The sequence below is a fragment of the Rattus norvegicus genome, chromosome 16 (assembly GCF_021556685.1).
Source record: "Rattus norvegicus strain SHRSP/BbbUtx chromosome 16, alternate assembly SHRSP_T2T, whole genome shotgun sequence".
Taxonomy (NCBI): Eukaryota; Metazoa; Chordata; class Mammalia; order Rodentia; family Muridae; genus Rattus; species Rattus norvegicus.
Window position 1 is genome coordinate 6,502,048 of NC_141549.1, and position 19,530 is coordinate 6,521,577.

General features: G+C 52.9%; 1 protein-coding gene across 1 annotated transcript; it reads left to right on the forward strand.

Moving 5' to 3' along the window:
• The first annotated feature begins 842 nt into the window (after positions 1 to 842).
• Positions 843 to 12,410, forward strand: Sema3g (semaphorin 3G). The gene is given in 16 exon segments (NM_001100882.1): positions 843 to 997; positions 3,388 to 3,548; positions 3,659 to 3,721; positions 3,944 to 4,063; positions 4,336 to 4,426; positions 4,540 to 4,656; positions 4,822 to 4,967; positions 5,164 to 5,278; positions 5,391 to 5,460; positions 5,755 to 5,899; positions 6,109 to 6,340; positions 6,430 to 6,521; positions 7,437 to 7,478; positions 8,811 to 9,045; positions 9,289 to 9,419; positions 10,700 to 12,410. Coding segments are annotated over 16 exon segments (2,343 nt in total). The 5' UTR covers positions 843 to 879; the 3' UTR covers positions 11,165 to 12,410.
• The last annotated feature ends 7,120 nt before the right edge of the window (positions 12,411 to 19,530 follow it).

Consider the following 19,530-nt stretch of genomic DNA (forward strand, 5'->3'; position numbering starts at 1 on the left):
TTTTAAGATTTATTTATATTATGTGTGTGAGTACACTGTAGCTGTCTTCAGACACACCAGAAGAGGGCATCAGACCCTGTTACAGATGGTTGTGAGCCACCATGTGGTTGCTGGGATTTGAACTCAGGACCTCTGGAAGAGCAGTCAGTGCTCTTAACCGCTGAGCCATCTCTCCAGCCCATGAAATCACTTTCATTGCTACTTCATAACTGCCCTTTTGTTAACGTTACAAACTGCAATGTACATAACCGTGTTTTCAGATGGTCTTAGGTGACTCCTGTGGAAAGTTCATTTGATCCTTAAAGGGGTCGTGACCCACAGGTTGAGAACCATTGCCTTAGGCATTCATGTCCTACCAGTGCCAGACCTAGGAAGTATAGCTAGACCTTAAGCCCTACCAGGATGAAGTCGAAATGGATACTCTAACCAAAGCAGGTTAGGCACAGTGGAGAGCTTGGTAGCCAGGTCAAGGATACCTGGCTAGCTCAGGGCTAGTGATGGGGATGTCTCTGGAGAGGCAGGGAACGAAGCCAGACCCCCACCTGATTCCTGACCTCTTTTTCAGGCTATTCCTTCCCTTTGCTGGAGCCTAGGTACTTGCATTTGTGAGCGTATGTCATTCAAGCTGTCCCTACCTCAGCTGGGTGAGAGTCTTCCAAGAGGGGAGCAGGTCAGTTTGCTGCAGGGCATTGAGTGGGGCAGCTGAGGTAGCTGGAGAAACTGCAGGTAGATGGCAGGCTTGGAGCGCTCGCTCTTCCTCTCCCTCCTTCCCGCCCAGCATTGGGTGGAGCCACTGCCTTATAAGTGGCTAGCCTGGTGGCAGCAGCGCAAACTACACCCAGCAGCAGGATCAGAGGGCAGCTCATCTTTCCCCCCAGCATGGCCCGCTGCTCCGCTTGGGCCATCTGCTGCCTCCTGGGGAGCCTTCTGTTCCACATGGGCAGCCCGAACCCTGGTCCCAGCACCAGTGTGCCTCGTCTGCGGCTCTCCTACAGAGGTACTGGTCAGCGCTTGCCGTGTGTGTGTGTGTGTGTGTGTGTGTGTGTGTGTGTGTGTGTGTGTGTGTGTGTGTTGTGAATGAATGTCTGTGAATGTTCGGGGCTCTAGGACATCCCTTAGTCAGCCAGCAGCAGCATGGGTAAAGTCAGACCCTGCATATCCCTAGAAGAAGGTTTCCTAGTCAGACCCTGACTGTGGCTGGGGATGACTGTGGGCAGGAAAGGCAGACACATCCTGGGAGCCATGGCCAAAGTGGGAGACTGATACAAGGGGGAAACTGAGGAGGCTGCTACGAAGGGAGGGAGGGAGGGAGATGGAAACCCTGAGAGCTGTCCGTAGGGACGGGCACAGAGAAGGAAGGGGGACGGAGGGACTGGGCAGATATCAAGGGAGTGGATGGAAGTCTGTCTCTCTGGTCCTGAGCCACAGGGAAGGGAGGAGCCTCTCCCACCTCTTGCAGCCCTGCCCTGACTTATCATCTACATTTACTTGATTATGCCTTTCCATCTATAGTCTCAGCTTTCCTCTGCCAGTCTCCCTCTCTCTGTCTCTCTATGTCTGTATGTCTGTGTGTCTCTGTCTCTCTTTCTATGTCTGTATCTCTCTCTGTCTCTGTCTCTCTATCTCTATGTCTCTGTCTCTATCTTTATGTCTGTATCTCTGTCTGTTTGCCTCTCTATCTCTATGTCTGTCTGTCTGCCTGCCTCTCTCTCTCTCTCTCCCCCCGTCTCTCTCTCTCTCTCTCTCCCTCTCTCTCTGTGTATGTGTGTGTGTGTGTAGAGGTGATCCTTTGTTCTAACCTAGGTGTGTGGTTCTGCCTTTTTTGATGGTCCATGAGACAATTTAGAATAAGATTTAATTATAGATTCTTCTTCAAAACTATGTCACATGTATCTATTTGAGAGAGAGAGGATGCAAGAGTGTTTAGCCTAGGCGCCCATGTGCCACAGTGCATGCTGTATATGTGTACGGGTCAGAAGACAACTCGTAGGAACTGGTTCTCTCTACCATGTGAGGCTCTGGGGATGGTCCTCGGGTTGTCAGGTTTGACAGGTGCCTTTACCCACTGATAAAGTGCCTTTATCTCTCCAGCCCTGCAGATTCTTCTTGGGGGAGAACAACCATCTTTCCTGGGGAACCTCAGTTAGACAGGGGATGGCACGAGCTTGCTGTGGAGACCATGGGGTGGAGGACCCTTTGTTCTGGAAGCTGTGGCTTTGAGGGGCAATCAGGCTACTAGGAATGGCCTCTGAGAGGGAAGTCTCAGAGTCTATGTCAAACAAGCAGGGCATCCTGAAGAGGCCACCAGTGTGTTTGGGGATGGAGTGGAGTGCCTGAGGAGTTCTGGACAGAGGGTTACTCTGGACCTTCCCAAGGGTGGCAGGCAGCCTCTTCTGGACAACTCTGCCAGTCCTTTGCTGAGGCCTCGCTTCCACCTCCCCAAGCGGACCCAAGGAACTATATTGAAAGTCTTGGGGCTCTTGATTCCTCCATCTTTGGGGGCAGGCAATAGGGCACTGTGTACAAGGGAGAATGTCATTTGTCCACAAATCTGAGACTGGAGTTCTGTTAGGCTCTGCCTGGTCTGCCCTGTGTCTTGGTGTGCCCTCTGCTGAGGAGTGTTCCCGATCCCCCCCACAACCCCCTTCCCGGTGGATCCAGTCCACATTCTTCCACCTCTTCCTGGCTCTCCTAACTCTTCACCAGGCTCTCTGACACAATTTCTGTCAGCAAGGCTGTTTTCCCTGGGCACTTAGCAAAGACACTGGGATACAAGGATCCAAGCACTTAGGAGACTGGGAAGTGGTCAGCTGAAAGACCAAAGGTCTGAAGAATGGAGGACAGGGGGCCGTTAGGATGTGGCATTGTGGCAGAATGCTTGACGTCAGCATGATGGAGGGTGGCCCTAAGTTTAATCTCCAGAACCACTAAAACAACAAAATAAAACAAAACAAAACAACAACAACAACAACAACAAACTAGAGAGATGACTCAGTGGTCAAGAGCACTGACTGCTCTTCCAGAGGTCCTGAGTTCAATTCCCAGCAACCACATGGTGGCTCACAACCATCTGTAATGGGATCTGATGCCCTCTTCTGGCATGCAGGTGTACATGCGGATACTCACATAAAGTAATTAAATAAATCTCTTTTTTAAAAAAAGAATGAAAGCAAACTGGACAGGGTTGGGTGGGAACTGAGAGATACTGACACCACTTGCCCCCAAAACCACGTCCCAAAAGCCCTGTAGCAACGGTGTGGATGACAACATTTTCCAGATGCACATGTGTGGTGAGTGCATGCATAGCTGGGATCCTCGTTCCCACTTCCTTGCTGGGGACGTAGGCTCAGTGGCAGACCCTGATTCTCTTCCTTTGTTCTCTGCTAGATCTCCTGACTACCAACCGCTCTGTCATCTTTCTGGGTCCACGGGGCTCCCTAGACCTCCAAGTCATGTACCTGGATGAGTATCGGGACCGCCTCTTTCTGGGAGGCCGAGATGCCCTTTACTCTCTGAGACTGGATCAGGCATGGCCAGATCCCCGGGAGGTGAGCCGGACTAAGGTGGTGAAAGTAGGCACTTTCAGGTGGAGAACAGATGGCGAGACTTGAGACCATGAGTTTAAGGACGTTGAGATTGCTTGCTGGCTGTGTTTCAGGTCTTGTGGCCGCCGCAGCCCGGACAGAAGGTGGAATGTGTCCGAAAGGGAAAAGACCCTTTGGTGAGTATTGTTCCAAGGATCACCCTCCCGCCGGTTCTCACAATGGTCTGCAGCCACTCCCCTGGTGCCTCTGCTGGGAGGATTTGGAGCAGGCACTGTCTTTCAGGACATCTGGAGAGAATGTGACCCTCACCGTGTTCTCAGAACTGACACGAAGCAGAGCTAAGGCAGAAGCCTTAGAACCCAAGGCTCACCCTCACGCACCCATTTCTTCCCCTACAGACCGAGTGTGCCAACTTCGTGCGGGTCTTACAACCCCACAACCGGACCCATCTGCTGGCCTGCGGCACTGGCGCCTTCCAGCCCATCTGCACCTTCATCACAGTGGGGCATCGGGGGGAGGTGAGCCTGGGTCTGGCCCCATGAGAAGTTGGGAAGCTGTGACATTTCCTCCCCGCTGTCTGAACACTTCCCATTGAGCCAGGGTAGGGCAGAGGGGGAAGGGGCTTGAAAGGCGCCTTTGTGCTGGGGTGCTGACCCCATCAGAGAGGCTGTGGATGAGGATCTCTTCCCCCAACCCCCAACCCTACGCTCCAGTCGCACGCAAAGATTACTGCCCGAGGCTCTGCTTCTTTCAGAGGTGACCCCGTACGTACCCTCTCCCCTCTATCTAGCATGTGCTCCACTTGGATCCTAGCAGCATCGAAAATGGAAGGGGGCGTTGCCCACACGAGCCCAGCCGTCCCTTCGCCAGTACCTTTGTAGGTGGGTGATACCAAGCCAGAGTGCCAGGAGCGTAGGAGTTGATCCTTAGTTCCGGGTAGGGATGGCGCTGGTTGCTAAGCCTGGCCCTCTCTCCTGACTCTGGCCCCTTCTAGGTGGGGAGCTGTACACGGGCCTCACTGCTGATTTCCTCGGACGTGAGGCCATGATTTTCCGGAGTGGGGGTCCCCGACCAGCCCTGCGTTCTGACTCTGACCAGAGCCTCCTACATGGTGAGGCTCCCTGAGGGTGAGGCTGCTTGGGACCCATCCTTCTACCTGGGAAGAGAGAAGATAGATGAAATGTGGGCCAAGACGGACGGGCCACTGCTCCAGGTCCTGGGGTGGGGGGAGGCCTGTGGCTTCCCCTGTCACATCATTACCCTGTGACCTTCTCAGATCCCCGGTTTGTGATGGCTGCTCGGATCCCAGATAACTCCGACCGGGATGATGACAAAGTGTACTTCTTCTTCTCTGAGACTGTCCCTTCACCAGATGGTGGCCCAGGTCATGTCACCGTCAGCCGCGTGGGTCGAGTCTGTGTGGTGAGAGCTGTGGTGGGGTGGTGAGAGTTCAAGACCCCTGTTGTGACCTCTTCCCTAGACTGTCCCTTCACAGTAGAGAAACTGAGGCAAGGATACAGCGCTAACATACATCCCTCTCTTTGTGGTTGAGGGTAGAGGGACAGGAGGCAGGGCCAATGTCACGAGTCATAAAGCTGACTCCACCCTCCATCCCCAGAATGATGCTGGTGGCCAGCGGGTGCTGGTGAATAAATGGAGCACGTTCCTCAAGGCCAGGCTGGTATGCTCTGTGCCTGGCCCTGGCGGGGCTGAGACTCACTTTGACCAGCTGGGTAAGGGAATGGCCACGAGGGCCTAGGATCTGGGATGGGGAGGGCTCAGAGCTGGTAAATCAGTTCATGGGCAGTGGCTATCTATGATATCTATGTCTTTTCTGTGTCCCAGAGGATGTGTTCCTGCTGTGGCCAAAGGCAGGGAAGAACCTCGAGGTGTATGCGCTGTTCAGCACTGTCAGGTGGGCATACGTGCTCCCCAGTACCCTGCTACCCCAGCAGGGTCTCTGTACCAGGGTGATTTTTCTGCTGAGCCTCTACTCTTATCCCGCTGACCTTCGGCGGACCTTCTCCTTGATTCGGTCTCCTTGATTTCCGATCTCCATCTCTGTTCTGTCTCCGCCTCTGTGTCCTGTGAGGCAGTCTTGGTTTTCAGCAGCCAGTGTCACCTTCCTCATCACCTATGAAGGCGGCTTGCGACCCCCTTCCCCCAACCACCAGGGCCTAGCCTGACTGTCCCTGTCTGCCTTTGGCAGTGCTGTGTTCCGGGGCTTTGCTGTCTGTGTGTACCACATGGTAGACATCTGGGAGGTCTTCAACGGGCCCTTCGCTCACCGAGATGGCCCTCAACATCAGTGGGGACCCTATGGGGGCAAGGTGCCCTTCCCCCGGCCTGGTGTGGTAAGTAGGTGCTTGGGGTCAGGCAATAGAGGCCTAAGTAGGTAACGGGGGGCCCCTGCATAGAAACACATAGAAACTTGGCAGTACTGGGCTGGACCTCCAGAGGGTTCGGGAGGAGTCTCTGCTGTGTGCTTGACCCCTTGGAGGTGGAAAGAGGCCCGGATAGTGCCATCCTGGGGACTTCAAATGTTCCCTCTGCTGCCACCCAGTGTCCCAGCAAGATGACCGCACAGCCCGGCCGACCCTTTGGCAGCACCAAGGACTACCCAGATGAGGTGCTGCAGTTTGTCCGAGGCCACCCGCTCATGTTCCAGCCTGTGAGGCCTCGGCGTGGCCGCCCCGTCCTGGTCAAAACTCACCTGGCTCAGCAACTGTGCCAGATCGTGGTGGACAGAGTGGAGGCTGAGGATGGGACCTACGATGTCATCTTCCTAGGGACTGGTAAGAGGGCTGAACGGAGGTAGCCGGGTTTGTGGGCAGAGGGTAGCTAGCTTCTTCTTGTCTCACTAACCTTTGTTCCTCTGCTCCAGATTCAGGTTCTGTGCTCAAAATCATCGCTCTCCAGGGTAGTGGCTTACCCGAACCGGAAGAGGTGGTTCTGGAGGAGCTCCAGGTGTTTAAGGTAAGCAGGGGTTAATAAATGACTCCGCCTCCCACCCCTGGGCCTGGGGTGAGCTCCAGGAGAGAGAACCCAGGGGAGAGGCTCGAAATATGGTAGGTACTGCTGGCCAGGCTCCAGGATGCTACCGAATTAATTACTGGGAGAGCTGGAGTAGTAGGCTGTGGACTGAAGGTGCCTGGTGCTCTCTGGGGAGGGATAGTCAAGGTGGGCACCTTTGACGAAGCCTTGTCAGTCTCAAGTTGCAGTGCGAAGTGGCTGAGACTCCAAGTCTCCCCCCACCCCATATCATGGACAGGGATCGTCTGTGTTTAGGGGCTATTTTGCCTCTGGACATGAGGTTAATGATTTAGGACAGCTGATTCGTGGCTGGGGAACAAACACTGTGGGGGGAGACAGTGGAACTCTGTGCCAAGCCTCCCTCTTGGAAGCCAGCCAGGATGAGGGTACCTTCCTGGGTGTCTGGTAAACACTCCCCACCCCACCCCCCCTTTTTGAGACAAGCTCTTGCTCTATATCCTTGGCTGGCCTGGTGTAGACCATGTTGACTAAACTGGACTCAAACTCATGGAAATCCACCTGCCTCTGCGTTCTGAGTGGTGGGATTAATGGCCGTCTACCACGCCCAGCATGTGTTTGTGCTTTTGAGACCATGTCTCTCTATAGCTTAGCTTAGACTGAAGCTTCCTAGAGAAAATGGCGTGCCATTAGACCCTCCATCTTCCCGCCTCAGCTGCTCCAGGGCTGAGGTTATGGGATGCATCACCTTTTCCAAAGCCTGTGTAGTCTCTGCTGCCAGGAGGTACAGTGATCAGGCGAGGGGCGAACGGCTCCTACCCAGGGCTTGGGCAGTGGTGAAAGCAGGGAAGCTATGCATAGCCTTCACCCACCCATCCTAAGACCCCATTCCTTCTCTAGGTACCAACACCCATCACTGAGATGGAGATCTCTGTCAAAAGGGTAAGGCCAGCCTGTATCCTTTCTCCTAAACTTGCTGTGAACTCTGCTGAGAGCTGGGCCTATTGCCTGTGTGTGTGTGTGTGTGTGTGTGTGTGTGTGTGTGTGTGTGTGTGCGCGCGCGCGCGCGTGCGCCTGTGTGTGTGTGTCTGTGTGTGTGTGTGCCTGTGTGTCTGTATGTGTACTTGTGTGTGAGCCAGTGTGTGTGTGTACCTGTGTGTGTACGCCTGTGTGTGTGCCTGTGTGTGTGCCTGTGTGTGTGTGCCTGTGTATGTGTGTGCCTGTGTGTGTGTGTCTGTGAATGTTTGTGTGTTCGTGAGTGTGTGCATATGTGTGTGTAGGCCAGAGGACCTCCCAGGTGCTACTCATCTTTTTGAGACAGAGTCATCATTGGCCTAGAGTTTGCCAATCATGTTAGGGTGAGTGGCCAGCAAGCCCTAAAGCCTGTGTCTGCTTCCCCAGGCTGGAATTGCAAGTGGGACCTCAATATCCTGCTTTTTTACATACAGGTTCTGAGGACTGAGCTCTGGTCTTTGTGCTGAAGCACTTGTTTGAACCATCACCCCTAGCCTCTGGGCACAAATCCCAACTTTTTTAAACTTCTTAAAACATTATTTTATTTACTTTGGTAAAGCCCTGCCGAGCCCAAGTTGCAGTGAGCAAGGCAACAAGCCTACAGGACCCTGAGAGTTCTTGTGACAAATGGAGGCTAGAGATCAGAGAACAATTTGTAGGAGCCCAGTTCTCTCCTTTTACCACAGAGGGCAGAGGGGGCAAACTTAGATCGTCAGGTTAGGTGGCCAGCACCTTTTTCTACCGAGCCATCTCACTGGTCCACAGCTGGGATTATTAGACATGCCCTCTTTATAGCCCATGGCCACATGCAGCTGAGGACAGCCATGCCTGTAGCCCAACACAAAATCATAAACTTACTTAAAACATGCGGTATTTTTTTTTCTAACTTGTTTTTGGTTACTTGGTTACTCACACGTGACCTTTGCAGATGGCAGCTTCGTATGACAGGGTCAAAAGGCTAGACAGGCCTGCAAGGTACAACTCTAAAGCGAGAGGCCAGTCACACAGAATCCCTTAGGCAGAGGTTGACAGGAGAGAAGGCCTGAAGAAGTCCTGTATAGAGAAGACCCAGCTTCACCCCACCTACTCGCAGCCTAGAGTAGGCTCTGGAGTGCACTCAGCATCTCTACACTTGGGAACGAGTTCAAGACGTTCTGAAAGCCCTTCTGGAAACTGATGGGTCTCAGGGAAGCCTGGGGGTTGAGAGCCTGTTGGCGAAGCCCAGCTCACTGGGCCTCTGCTTGCATTTCCTTCCCCCAGCAAACGCTGTATGTGGGCTCTCCACTGGGCGTGGCCCGGCTGCAGCTGCACCAGTGTGAGACTTATGGCAGTGCCTGCGCTGAGTGCTGCCTGGCCCGGGACCCATACTGTGCTTGGGACGGCACTTCCTGTGCCCGCTACCGCCCCAGCTCGGGCAAGCGCAGGTTCCGACGACAGGACATCCGACATGGCAATCCTGCTGTGCAGTGTCTGGGCCAGGGCCAGAGCCAAGACAGTGAGTGGTGGGCCCCCTGGATGTGGGTCACCCTTTGGACTGGGCTCCATCCCTGGGAAGCATGGTCTTGGAGAGGTCCTGTTGTATTAAGTCCCCAGTTTCCCTATGTACAGCTACATTTGGAGTCTTAGGGTGATGTCACCTGAGTCTTCACCACACAGGTATCCTGTGGGAGTTAGTCTGTGGCCCTCAGAGTCTGGGTCCTCTAGTTCCCAAGCTGATCCAGCCTGGTCCTCTCTACAGAAGCCTCGGGACTGGTGACCAGAGTCTTTGGCACAGAGCACAACAGTACCTTCCTTGAGTGCCGGCCCAAGTCTCCCCAGGCTGCAGTGCGCTGGTTCTTACAAAGGCCAGGGGATAAGGGGGCTGACCAGGTGAGTGGAGACCTCGTCTGGAGACCCACTTTTCTCCCTCAACCCCAAACCTTAAGTTCTAGAAAGGGACTCTGGAGTGAGCTAGCCAAGATCTTCCTAGGAAAAATGTGGATTATACCCTTGGGTACCTATGAGGAGCTGCCCCCATTTCTGCTTCTAGGAGTGCCTAGGCTACGTGTAGCCCCAGCCTCCCTAGTCTGTGACAGGGTGCTGCAGGTTGAGGAGAGGGAATGGGGACTAAGTTGTTCTGGAAGTTCTCATGCTAATGCATGTGCTCAGCTTTGAAGGGATCTCTTCCCCAGAGTTTCCTAATTCTTCTCTGCCTCAAGCCTGGCCCCTGACCACTACCTTCCTTCCATTCTTAGCCTCCTGCTTCTTTTCTCAGAAGCAAGTTGTCTGCCCAAGTCCTCTCTTCCCCCTGACTGGGAAGGTTTGTCAACCCCTAAGATGGCTTCAGTCTAGGGCTTGAGGCCAAACATGGGCAGAGCAGTCTGGAACTGCTTTCCCATGGGGAGGGGGAGAAGGAGGGGTTTGGTTACAGGAGGGGCTCGTCCTCCAGCTCAGGAGCCAGGGGAGGCCAGTCTGGGACCAGCTGTAGGGCTGAGCACTGAGGAGACTCCCTGGAGTAGGGAGAGCAATAAGATGAGGTTACACAATGCTAACCACCCAGGCGGTTCACCCTCTGCGCTCTGATGCACAGGCAGGGTTAGCAGCAGAGTCTTGGGCTCAGAGCCAGCTCTTGCCTCCCACACTCGAGTGGGCACTTAGCCCACCCCAGGCCTGGGCTGTGGGCCTCACACTGAGGAGGAGTGAACAGGACAGGCCAAGACAGGGAAGGCCCAGCATGACTCTGTGTGTGTGTGTGTGTGTGTGTGTGTGTGTGTGTGTGTGTGTGTGTGTGTGTTTTCTTTAGTTCAGAGTAAAACCTTATAGACAGGAACCTAACTCCTCAGCTCCCTGGGTGCCTGTGCAGACTTCCCTGAAAGTCTTAGGGCTCTGACCTGGGATACACAGCCATTCATTCACTCGTAGGAAAACCTTCTTCATAGTTCCTTGCCCTCCTGGGCAGAAAGGTGAGGCCTGCCTGCCTGCTCATGGTCTGTCTGAGATTCTGTCAACTGGTTAGGCTCACGGTGGGAAAGAGGGAATAGGCAAGGGGGGAGGGGCAGAGCTTGGACCCCGAGAATCATAACCGTGGAAAAGCAGAGGAAAGAAAACCAGGTGAACGTCCTCCCCAAATCCTTGCTTATGTCTCTTGTACCCTCCTACTCCCCCTACAGGTGAAGACAGATGAGCGAGTTGTGCAGACGGACCAGGGGCTTCTGTTCCGAAGGCTCAGCCGCCTTGATGCAGGGAACTACACCTGTACCACTCTGGAGCACGGCTTCTCCCAGACCGTGGTTCGTTTTGCCCTGGAGGTGATTGCGGCTGTGCAGCTGGACAGCCTGTTCCTTCGGGAGCCAAGGCTGGAGGAGCCCTCAGCCTGGCGAAGTGTGGCTTCTGCCTCACCCAAGACTTGGTATAAGGACATCCTTCAGCTCACTGGTTTCGCCAACCTGCCCCGCGTGGATGAGTACTGCGAACGTGTGTGGTGCAGGGGTGTCGGGGAGCGCTCGGGCTCCTTCCGCGGAAAGGGAAAGCAGGCGAAGGGCAAGAGCTGGGCGGGGCTAGAGCTGGGCAGGAAGATGAAGAGCCGGGTGCAGGCTGAGCACAATCGGACCCCCCGGGAGGTAGAAGCCACATAGAAGATGGCTGAGGTGGGGGTGGTCGGACTGGGCTGGGAGACTCAACAACCTCTCTCTCCCACCCGGCTAGGAAAAGGAGTCCAGGACGCCTGATTACCTCTTAGAGAAAATCTCTACCACCTACAGGAAAGACCAGGGGCTGGTGGGAGGGGCCTTGCATCTCAGCCTACTCCCGGCCCTTCTCTGTGTTCTCAGTCCCAGGCTGGAACTGGCACCTCCAGACCACTTGTAGTCCCAAGGGGCACGCTATTTGTTCTCAGAGATGGTGTGGCTTCCGGAGCACATTTCCGGTTGTGCCCAGAGGCAAGTTGGGTGGGTTTTTCCCAGCATGCCAAACAATGGCCATTCTGAGTGACCCTCTGAGTGGGTGTACGGGTGGCTCTGAGGGGGTATATTGGGAGTCCGTCAGAGGAGGGGAAAGTAGATTCCTAAGGTAGTACCCGTTAAGAAACTCTTGCCCCAACAGAGGTGTGAGAGAAGGTGGGAGGCGCTGCGGAGGTGGGGTCGCGCTGGTTACCTGCCTTCATGCTTTGGAATCTTTGATTCCTTGTGTCCGCCCACTACCGTCTCATACTCACAGAGGCAAGACTTGCTGGAACCTGGAGGTGGCCTGGGCCTCGCCCCCTTTTTAAACCGGAAAGATTGTCTTACAGTACGATACCCTTTTCCCAGGTCCTAAATTATCAGACCAGGCTTGCCGGGGTGCCCACACGTCACCATCAGAGCCACTTCCTGAGGATCAGGGGAAGGTTCTGTGGACCAAAGAGAGGAAGAAGGCAGCTGGAGGGTAGGAGTGGGAAGCATGGGCTACCTTTCTGAGGGCGAGGCGGGCACGCTCAGGCCTGGGAGGTTAGGAATGGATGGACACTCTGAGAACTGCAGCCAGTGATCAGGATCAGCATCCTGGGCTTTGTCTAGAGCCACAAGGAACTAGAGACAGGTGGGTCTGTGGCTCCATGGGCAGGTGTCATCAAGGATCAAAGTGACAGCAGTTGGTTCAGGAGCCACTGGGCATGCCAACTATTTCCAACCCTTCAGTCTCTATTGAGGGGGTCATGAGGGTTCATTTATAAGACCCCCATGTTTTTTTGTGGTACTTGGGATTGAATCGAGGGTCTCCTGAATGCTAGATAAATGCTCCACCACTGAGTTAGAGCCCGGCTCTCTCTGTGGGAGAACAGGAAGAAGAAAGCTGGTATGGTAAATCCTGCTGCTTTGGGGGATGGGGTTGGGGATGAGTGACAAGAGCTCATCTGGCCTGGGCCTAGGGAGGAGGAATTTTGCCACCGATAGTTTCTGCAGCTTGGAGCAGAGAGGGGGAGGAGGACAATTAAATGAAAGCTATTCCCAGCCTGAGGGTGAAGAAGTTAGTGACGCACAAGGCGGACAAGAGGGCATGTTTGAGCTCCCTGCTTTGAAAAGGGGTGGGGGGAAGGGTGGAGGCAGGGTGGGGGTGGGGGTATGAAAAAGCAAGATAGAACTTTTTGCTGTACTGATGTTCGAACCCAAGGACCTTGGGTTTATTTTCACTACCCTGGCACCCCCAGGGTGCTGAGAGCTGAATTCGCACCCTTACTCCACACTGCTTATCCGACAAACAGAAGCCCTGAAATCTACCTGCCCAAACCCAGATTCCTTCTGTTTGTGGGTGTGGTCCCTTGGGATACTGGGGGATAAAAGAAGGGGAGAGGAGTGGGTAAAAGCCGGAGAAGGGTTGGTGGGACAGAGAAGAAAGGGGTGGAGGAGACCCTGAGAAGACAGAAGGTGGCAACCCAGCCCCTAGTGGCATTTGGACTAAATCTAGGTTTGACAAGCTCTGGGCAAGGTCCTCTAGGGAAGTAGCCCTGGGAAACAGGGAGAAGGAACTCAGTGTCCTAAACAATAGATCCCCATACTTGGGAACAGAGGATAGCTCTTGCCGACTACCACCTTCCCCATGGTACTGTACTGCGAGCACCCTGAAAAACGTCCACCTGTGTGAGTTGTATCTGTGTTACTGTTTGAAATGGGCCTTTCGGCTTCTCAGTCTCCCAAGCGTACTTACTGAAATTGCTATTGATATTTTTATTGTCATGTTACCCTTGAGTTCTGACGAGCAAAGCAGAGCCTATGAAGAAAGGAATGAAGAGCTATTTATATCACTCAATCATCTCACGATTGTATCTGTGTGCCTTTGTACTATACTGATGGACACCGGCTAGGGAGGAAGGAAGACTGCTGTGTGTTCCCGGAAATGGTCACGCGGGGAGATGTGAGGCAGCGGAAGGGGTTTGAGGGTTTTGCCCGGAAAGCAAAGATTGCTTAATACACGAGCAAAATCCTGTTCTGTAGGCTTTTAAAGCTGACTTTCTTGGACCTTTGGAAGGATTTTGTGGGGGCAGGAGAAGCTGGCAGAGGGCAGACAGGCACGCAGGCAGCTCTGCTCCTTTGTCACAACCCTCGGCATTTGTAACCGCGCCTTAGCCTGTGGCTGCCTTCTTCCCAAGCCATATACTAACAGATATCAAGGCCACTAAGATCGTGCCCATGCCCGGGCTAGGCTACAACTTCTGGGGAGGAGGGAAAGGCTTGAGAGCGAGCTCCTGGGCACACTCAGAACGCCTTCTGACCATGATCCCCAGCGACATGCTGCCCAAAGCATAGACTACACTGATAACTAGGTGAAGATGGAAAAACCTACAGGAACATTTCAAAGACAGAGGGACAGCAGCCTCCCTCTCCAGGAAGCTAGCCCGGGGCATCTAGCTTGGATAAGTCCCTTGGGAGATTAAGCAGGCAGTAAATGGGCCCCTCCACAGACACCTAGGCTTGACTGAGCCTGAAGTTCCATTGCCCTAGCCCAAGCCACCACTGACTGGGGGACATCACCACTGCCTGTATCTGGCAGTGGCCCAGCAAAGAGTATAGGTGTGACCCCCACATCTCCTCACAGCCTCTGCTCCCCAAGTCCTTCCCTTCCCTCGCACTGGGCAGCTCAAGGCCAGTTTCCGGCCTCCGTGTTTTCTCCTTTTTTCTATCTTGGTCCTGCAGCTTCTTCCTCTTGTCTCACACTTCCCCTGGTATCTGGATCCCTGGTTCAGGATTTCCCACTTCAGGAGCTGAAAAGAGGCTTGGACAAAGAGACTGGTGGAGTGTTGCTGAGTTCTCATCCTGAGAATTGCTAATCCCAGGAAACCTTCCAGGACCTCCCGCTCTTCGAGGGTTTGTGTGCCCATGGCTGCCCCATGGAGCTCTCTGCCCTGTGGAGATGGCGTCTCACTGGGCTCCACCCACTGTGCCCGTTGTTTTCTCTTCGGGCGAGAGCGCATACTGGAAGAGTGCTGATTAGATTAACTCCTTTCCTTTCCACACGAGGTTAATTTGTTAATCCTCACCTCCCACATTTGTAAGCACTAGAGGCCCTGACTCCCAGATGTCCGTCTCCACTTCCTTCACCAAGGTAGAACCTTCTACCCTGGGGGCGGAGCTGTAAACCCTCTGGCATTGGAACGCTTGAGTCTGGGGTCTTTGCTGCCCTGGCTTCCGTTCTCCCACTCTTAGTCTGCCTCCTCCGCCTCTTCCGGCTCTTCCGGAAGTTGGGGGTGACCAGTTTCTCAGGGATGGCAGGGAACGTGTCAGAACTAGAGCGAACAGACTCTTTTGCTCTCTCAGTTGGCTTCTCTTTCATTTAGCCATGCTTGGGTCAGGTCCCAGACACCCAAGAATCTTGAGGAGTGAGCATGTAGCGGCTACCAGGAGATGGTCTCCTTTCAGGCTGTGCCATCAGCCTGGCTCCACTTAGGCCCCGGAAGATCAGCTCATGTGTCAGCCCAATAATGGAGGCTCCTCTGTGTAGCACCCTTTTCTTAAAACTGGAGAGGGGGTAACTCGGAAACAGTCTAATTTCCATCTGCAATAAGGAGCCAGCTTGCGCTCACTTGTGTCCTGGGCTGAAGGGGGTGGAAAGAGAAGCTTCAACACACACCCAAAATTAATCTCCTTGTTTTTCTAAGACTACAGACTTGGAGGGAAAGGGGCAGACAGGGCCAGGTTTGGACGCGGTATCTGATAAGAAGCTTGGGGACTGTTGGGGTCCCACCCTGGCTCCTTTTCCGGACTCGCCTACTTCTCTGTAGACGGGAGAGGAAGTAGGCAGCAGTGGCCTGGTGCCTGCTTCCCACTGCCCAGCCCGTTCCCCTTGGTGCCCCTTCTTCCACACAATGAAGCCTTTCACTTTCTGCGCTGCAGTTTCATTAAGGAAATTTCTAGTTCCTCGGTCATTCTCTGTCAGGAGTAAGAACTGCTGCAAGGTCTCCAGGGAGGCTTGAAAGGGATGCTGGGATCTCCAGCCACAGGCCTCCAGCAGCCAGCTGATCGCCTATTCCCAGGAGCTCTGCTGATGGGGAACACAGGGAGGAACAGGCTCAAAGTTTCTAATCCAACAACGATATGTTTCCCGTGGGCAGAGAGGAACAACCAGGGCCATCAGAGAACTGTGACCCCATGAAGGTTAATAAAAGAAAGTCCCGGGGCAGAATCCAGGTGTCTATCTTCCAATAGGAGCATGTGAGGTCCAGACTGTCCTGTTGGGAACCCAAGGCCACTCTGCTCTCAGATACAGATAGAGAAGAATGACATTCAGAGTGGCAGCCTGCTTTGTGGACATGCTGTCATTGTCCACACCACCTCCACCCGCCTCAGCTGATAAGAATCTGGCGCTGTTTCCTGTAGTCCAAGGGTCTTGGACAATAGTGTGAACGGCTGGCCCGAATGGAAAGGGCATTGTTCGGGGGAGAAAAAAAAAAACAAACCAACACCGTAGCACAAAATCAGGGCAGGATTTGTCTAAATGGAAGAGCCTGTTTACAAATTCACCATTCCCAGGGAATGGAACACAATGGGGAAATGCTTTCTGCGGGTGCCGGCCCTTCTAGTCCGACCCTGATGCCTGGGGATGCCTTTGAAGGCCCAGACAGGGTTCAGATGCACTTAGACCGATGGACACTGATGGCGCGGTGGCCTTCCTGTTTATCAGGCATGTGGGCAGGCTAGGGTCAAGAAGCCAGGGTCAAGGGGGGAGGCACTGTGAGGCCTTGTTCCCACTCTGCGCCTCCTGACCTCTGATCCTTTAAAATGGGGTTTCCTTGCTTGGTTACTGCAGAGTCTTCTTTCATCTGGTGGCCTCCATGGTGCTGCAGCTCCCCTTCCGTCGGCATGGAACGAGGGGCAAGGGTGGGGACGTTGACACTGTCCCGGGGCCAGGGCCAGTAGAGATGCTTTTCGCAGCTTCTTTGTCCACAGAGGCTGGAGCTTTGGAGCATCAACCACGGACGGACTCTGGTGGCTGTGTGAGGGCGTGTGCCGTTCTGTGTTGGCACGTATGTGCACGCATGTGAAGTAGGAAGACATGCAGAAGAGCAATAGAGCCATTTCGAAGTCCCTTGGGAGTGGGAGTCACCAGTTGGTGGGGGTGGGGTGCCGCACCAGGGTTGGGAAGGCCACTTTTGAGGCTAGAGGGGCTTTTATAGGCAGTCTTGTTTAAAAATGTGACCTGAGTAGCAGTGTTCGTTACTTCTGATGCTCACCTCTAAGCCTAACATAAACACACCTTGTGAACGAACTAGAATTAATGTGTTCAGAACAAGTGTAGAGCATTAAAGCTGTGTAGTCCTCAACCCACAAGCTTTTCACAGTCACCTTCCTCAACCTGCTAACACTGCCCTCTGGTGTGCAGTAGCAGAACAGCATGATCAGGAACCCAGTGAGACTGGACAGCAAACTGCCTCTGAATGCCAGTGTAATTCTGGGCAAGCAAGGAGAAAAGCTAACAGAGCAGGTCTCAGACTGCAAGGGGCTTCCAATCCAGCAGTAGAGACAGACCTACCATTGTAGAACTGACAGGAGCACCAGTAGAGACCAGAAGTGAGACCCCAGTGACGAAGAGGTGGCCATGACATTCAACAGGCTGAGGATGAAAGTCAGGGCTCTCCACACTGAGGACCTAAGGCCCACCTGTTCAGAGAAGGACAAGTTGGAATGCCTGTGGGTGAGGTGCCATGGGAGGTTTGCAAAAAGTCCACGGATGACAGCCCTAGGCAAAAGCTACCACAGGCTATGTGGTAACTGGCAGGAGGAGAAAGGGTGGGTGAGTCAGTGAAGTGGGCCTAGAAAACCCACTTGCAGAAGAGGTTCTTGCTGCAAACCTGTAGGGCTCAAGGGTCTGCATGAACACCAGCAATGGCAGAAGAGGGGGGAGGTTTGAAAAACAGTGACTATCACAATAAAATACATATATGCAGAAAATATATAAACAGTACAAATGAGCCAATAAACAAGTGGGGGAAGGTAGGTAATCTGTGTGAATTTCATTCTCCCAGAGGGTGCTTAAGTCCTCCACACCTTGCAGGCTGCATGCACAAGGGCAGCCTTCGGTTGTGCTGACAGCATGGGACTTCATATAATGAAATGGACTGAACCTCTGTGCTCTCCAGAGGTCAGAACCATCGTCTGATCATGATGAAAGCTATTAGATAAATCCTGTTTAGGGGACACTACACAAAATACCCAATTAGTACTCCACAACACTGTCACAGAAAAAACTGTCACTTTCAGGAGAAACCTAAAAGTCACTCAATGTGGCTGGGTGTGGCAGCACCTGCCTTTAGTCCCAGCACTGGAGGCCGAGGGAGGTGGGCTTTGATAAATTTTAGACCAGCCTGGCTTACATCATCGAGTTCCAGACCATCCAGGGCAACATAGTGAGAACCTGTCTTTAAAAGGAAAACCAAATCAAAAACAAATGACTTGGTGCTATGTAGTATCCTGGATACAAACAAAAGCAGAATACAGGAAAACTGAAGAAAAGCTCGGCGACGCGCGGCCTCTTCAGAGGTTCACTATGCATCAGTCTTTATTTTTATATTTTTGCACTTCTTTATGCACAAGTGTTCTGTCTGCATGTATGCTTGTACACCAGAAGAGGGCATCCGATCCCATTACAGATGGTTGTGAGCCACCGTGTGGTTGTGGGAATTGAACTCAGGACCTCTGGAAGAGCAGTCAGTGCTCTTAACCTCTGAGCCATCTCTCCAGCCTCCCAGTATTGGTTTATTTGTTGTAGGCTCTGGGTTTGCATATGTGAGACTTAGCCATGCTTTTTTCCACATTTTTCCTGTAAACTATTTTAAAGTTACAATTTTGTTTAAGGGGCTGGAGAGATGGCTCAGGTTAAGAGTACTTGTTGCTGTTCTTCAGGGCCTAGGTTAGCTCCCAGAATCCACGTTGGTAACTCTGGTTCTAGGGGCTCCTTCTCACTTCTGACCTCCATGGGCACCAGGCATGCAGGTGGTGCACATACATACATTCAGGAAAAACACTCATATGCATAAAGTGAATCTTTCAAAAGTTTGTTGAAGAGAATCCAGATATCTAGTGTAAAATGACTGGTGTGGCCCAGAGGAAAAATATTTATAATTGATTTTTATAATTGATTTTTCTGGCCTGTAAGAATGGGAGCAGGTAACAATATCAGTAGAGAGTATCATCATAGAGGAAGGTATGGTCAATAGGCGTGTCTCTGTGTGTGTGTGTGTGTGTGTGTATACACGTGAACACATGTACCCCACAAGGCCAGATGCACATAGCTAGGTCAGCTGAGTGACTGGGTACAAGATGCTCCCACACTTCTACCACAAAAGTTATCTTTTATTCCAAGCTAGACAGAGAGGGCAGTCACTGTTGGGAAGCCATTATTTTTAGTTAGGATGATGGCTTCTTACATTCTAGTATCATACAAACTGAGTCCTATAAACAAAAAGGTACTAACACCAATATCTAAGAAAAAAATAATATTCATAGTAACTCTAGGTTAAGAAAGTAAATTTAACTATAAGAATGGTGGCTCAGGGGTTGGGGATCTAGCTCAGTGGTAAAGCACTTGCCTAGGAAGCGCAAGGCCCTGGGTTCAGTCCCCAGCTCCGAAAAAAAAAAACAAAAAAACAAAACAAAAAAAAAAAAAAAAGAATGGTGGCTCATAGCTGTCATTTTAGCACTGAGGCTAGCCTAGAAAGTTTAACACCAGCCTAGGCTACAGTGAGTTCCAGGCCAGCCTGGGCTGCAGAAAAAGACACCCTGCCCCATGAAATAGAAAATGAAGGGCCAGTCTCGTTCCTGGAAGACCCAGGGTAGTAGTTGTTCGGGAACAGCCAGCTTAGGCTGGGTGTAGCAGGTGGGCCTCCTAGAAACGGGGGGGGGGACTGACAATGACATAGGATCTAGAGCTTGCAGTAGGTGCCCAAGGGCACCCTGGTCTACCTACGTAACAAGTGCTAGGCCAGCTGGGGCTACATATCGAGATGCTGTCTCAGAACAAAACAGTGTCACCCCCT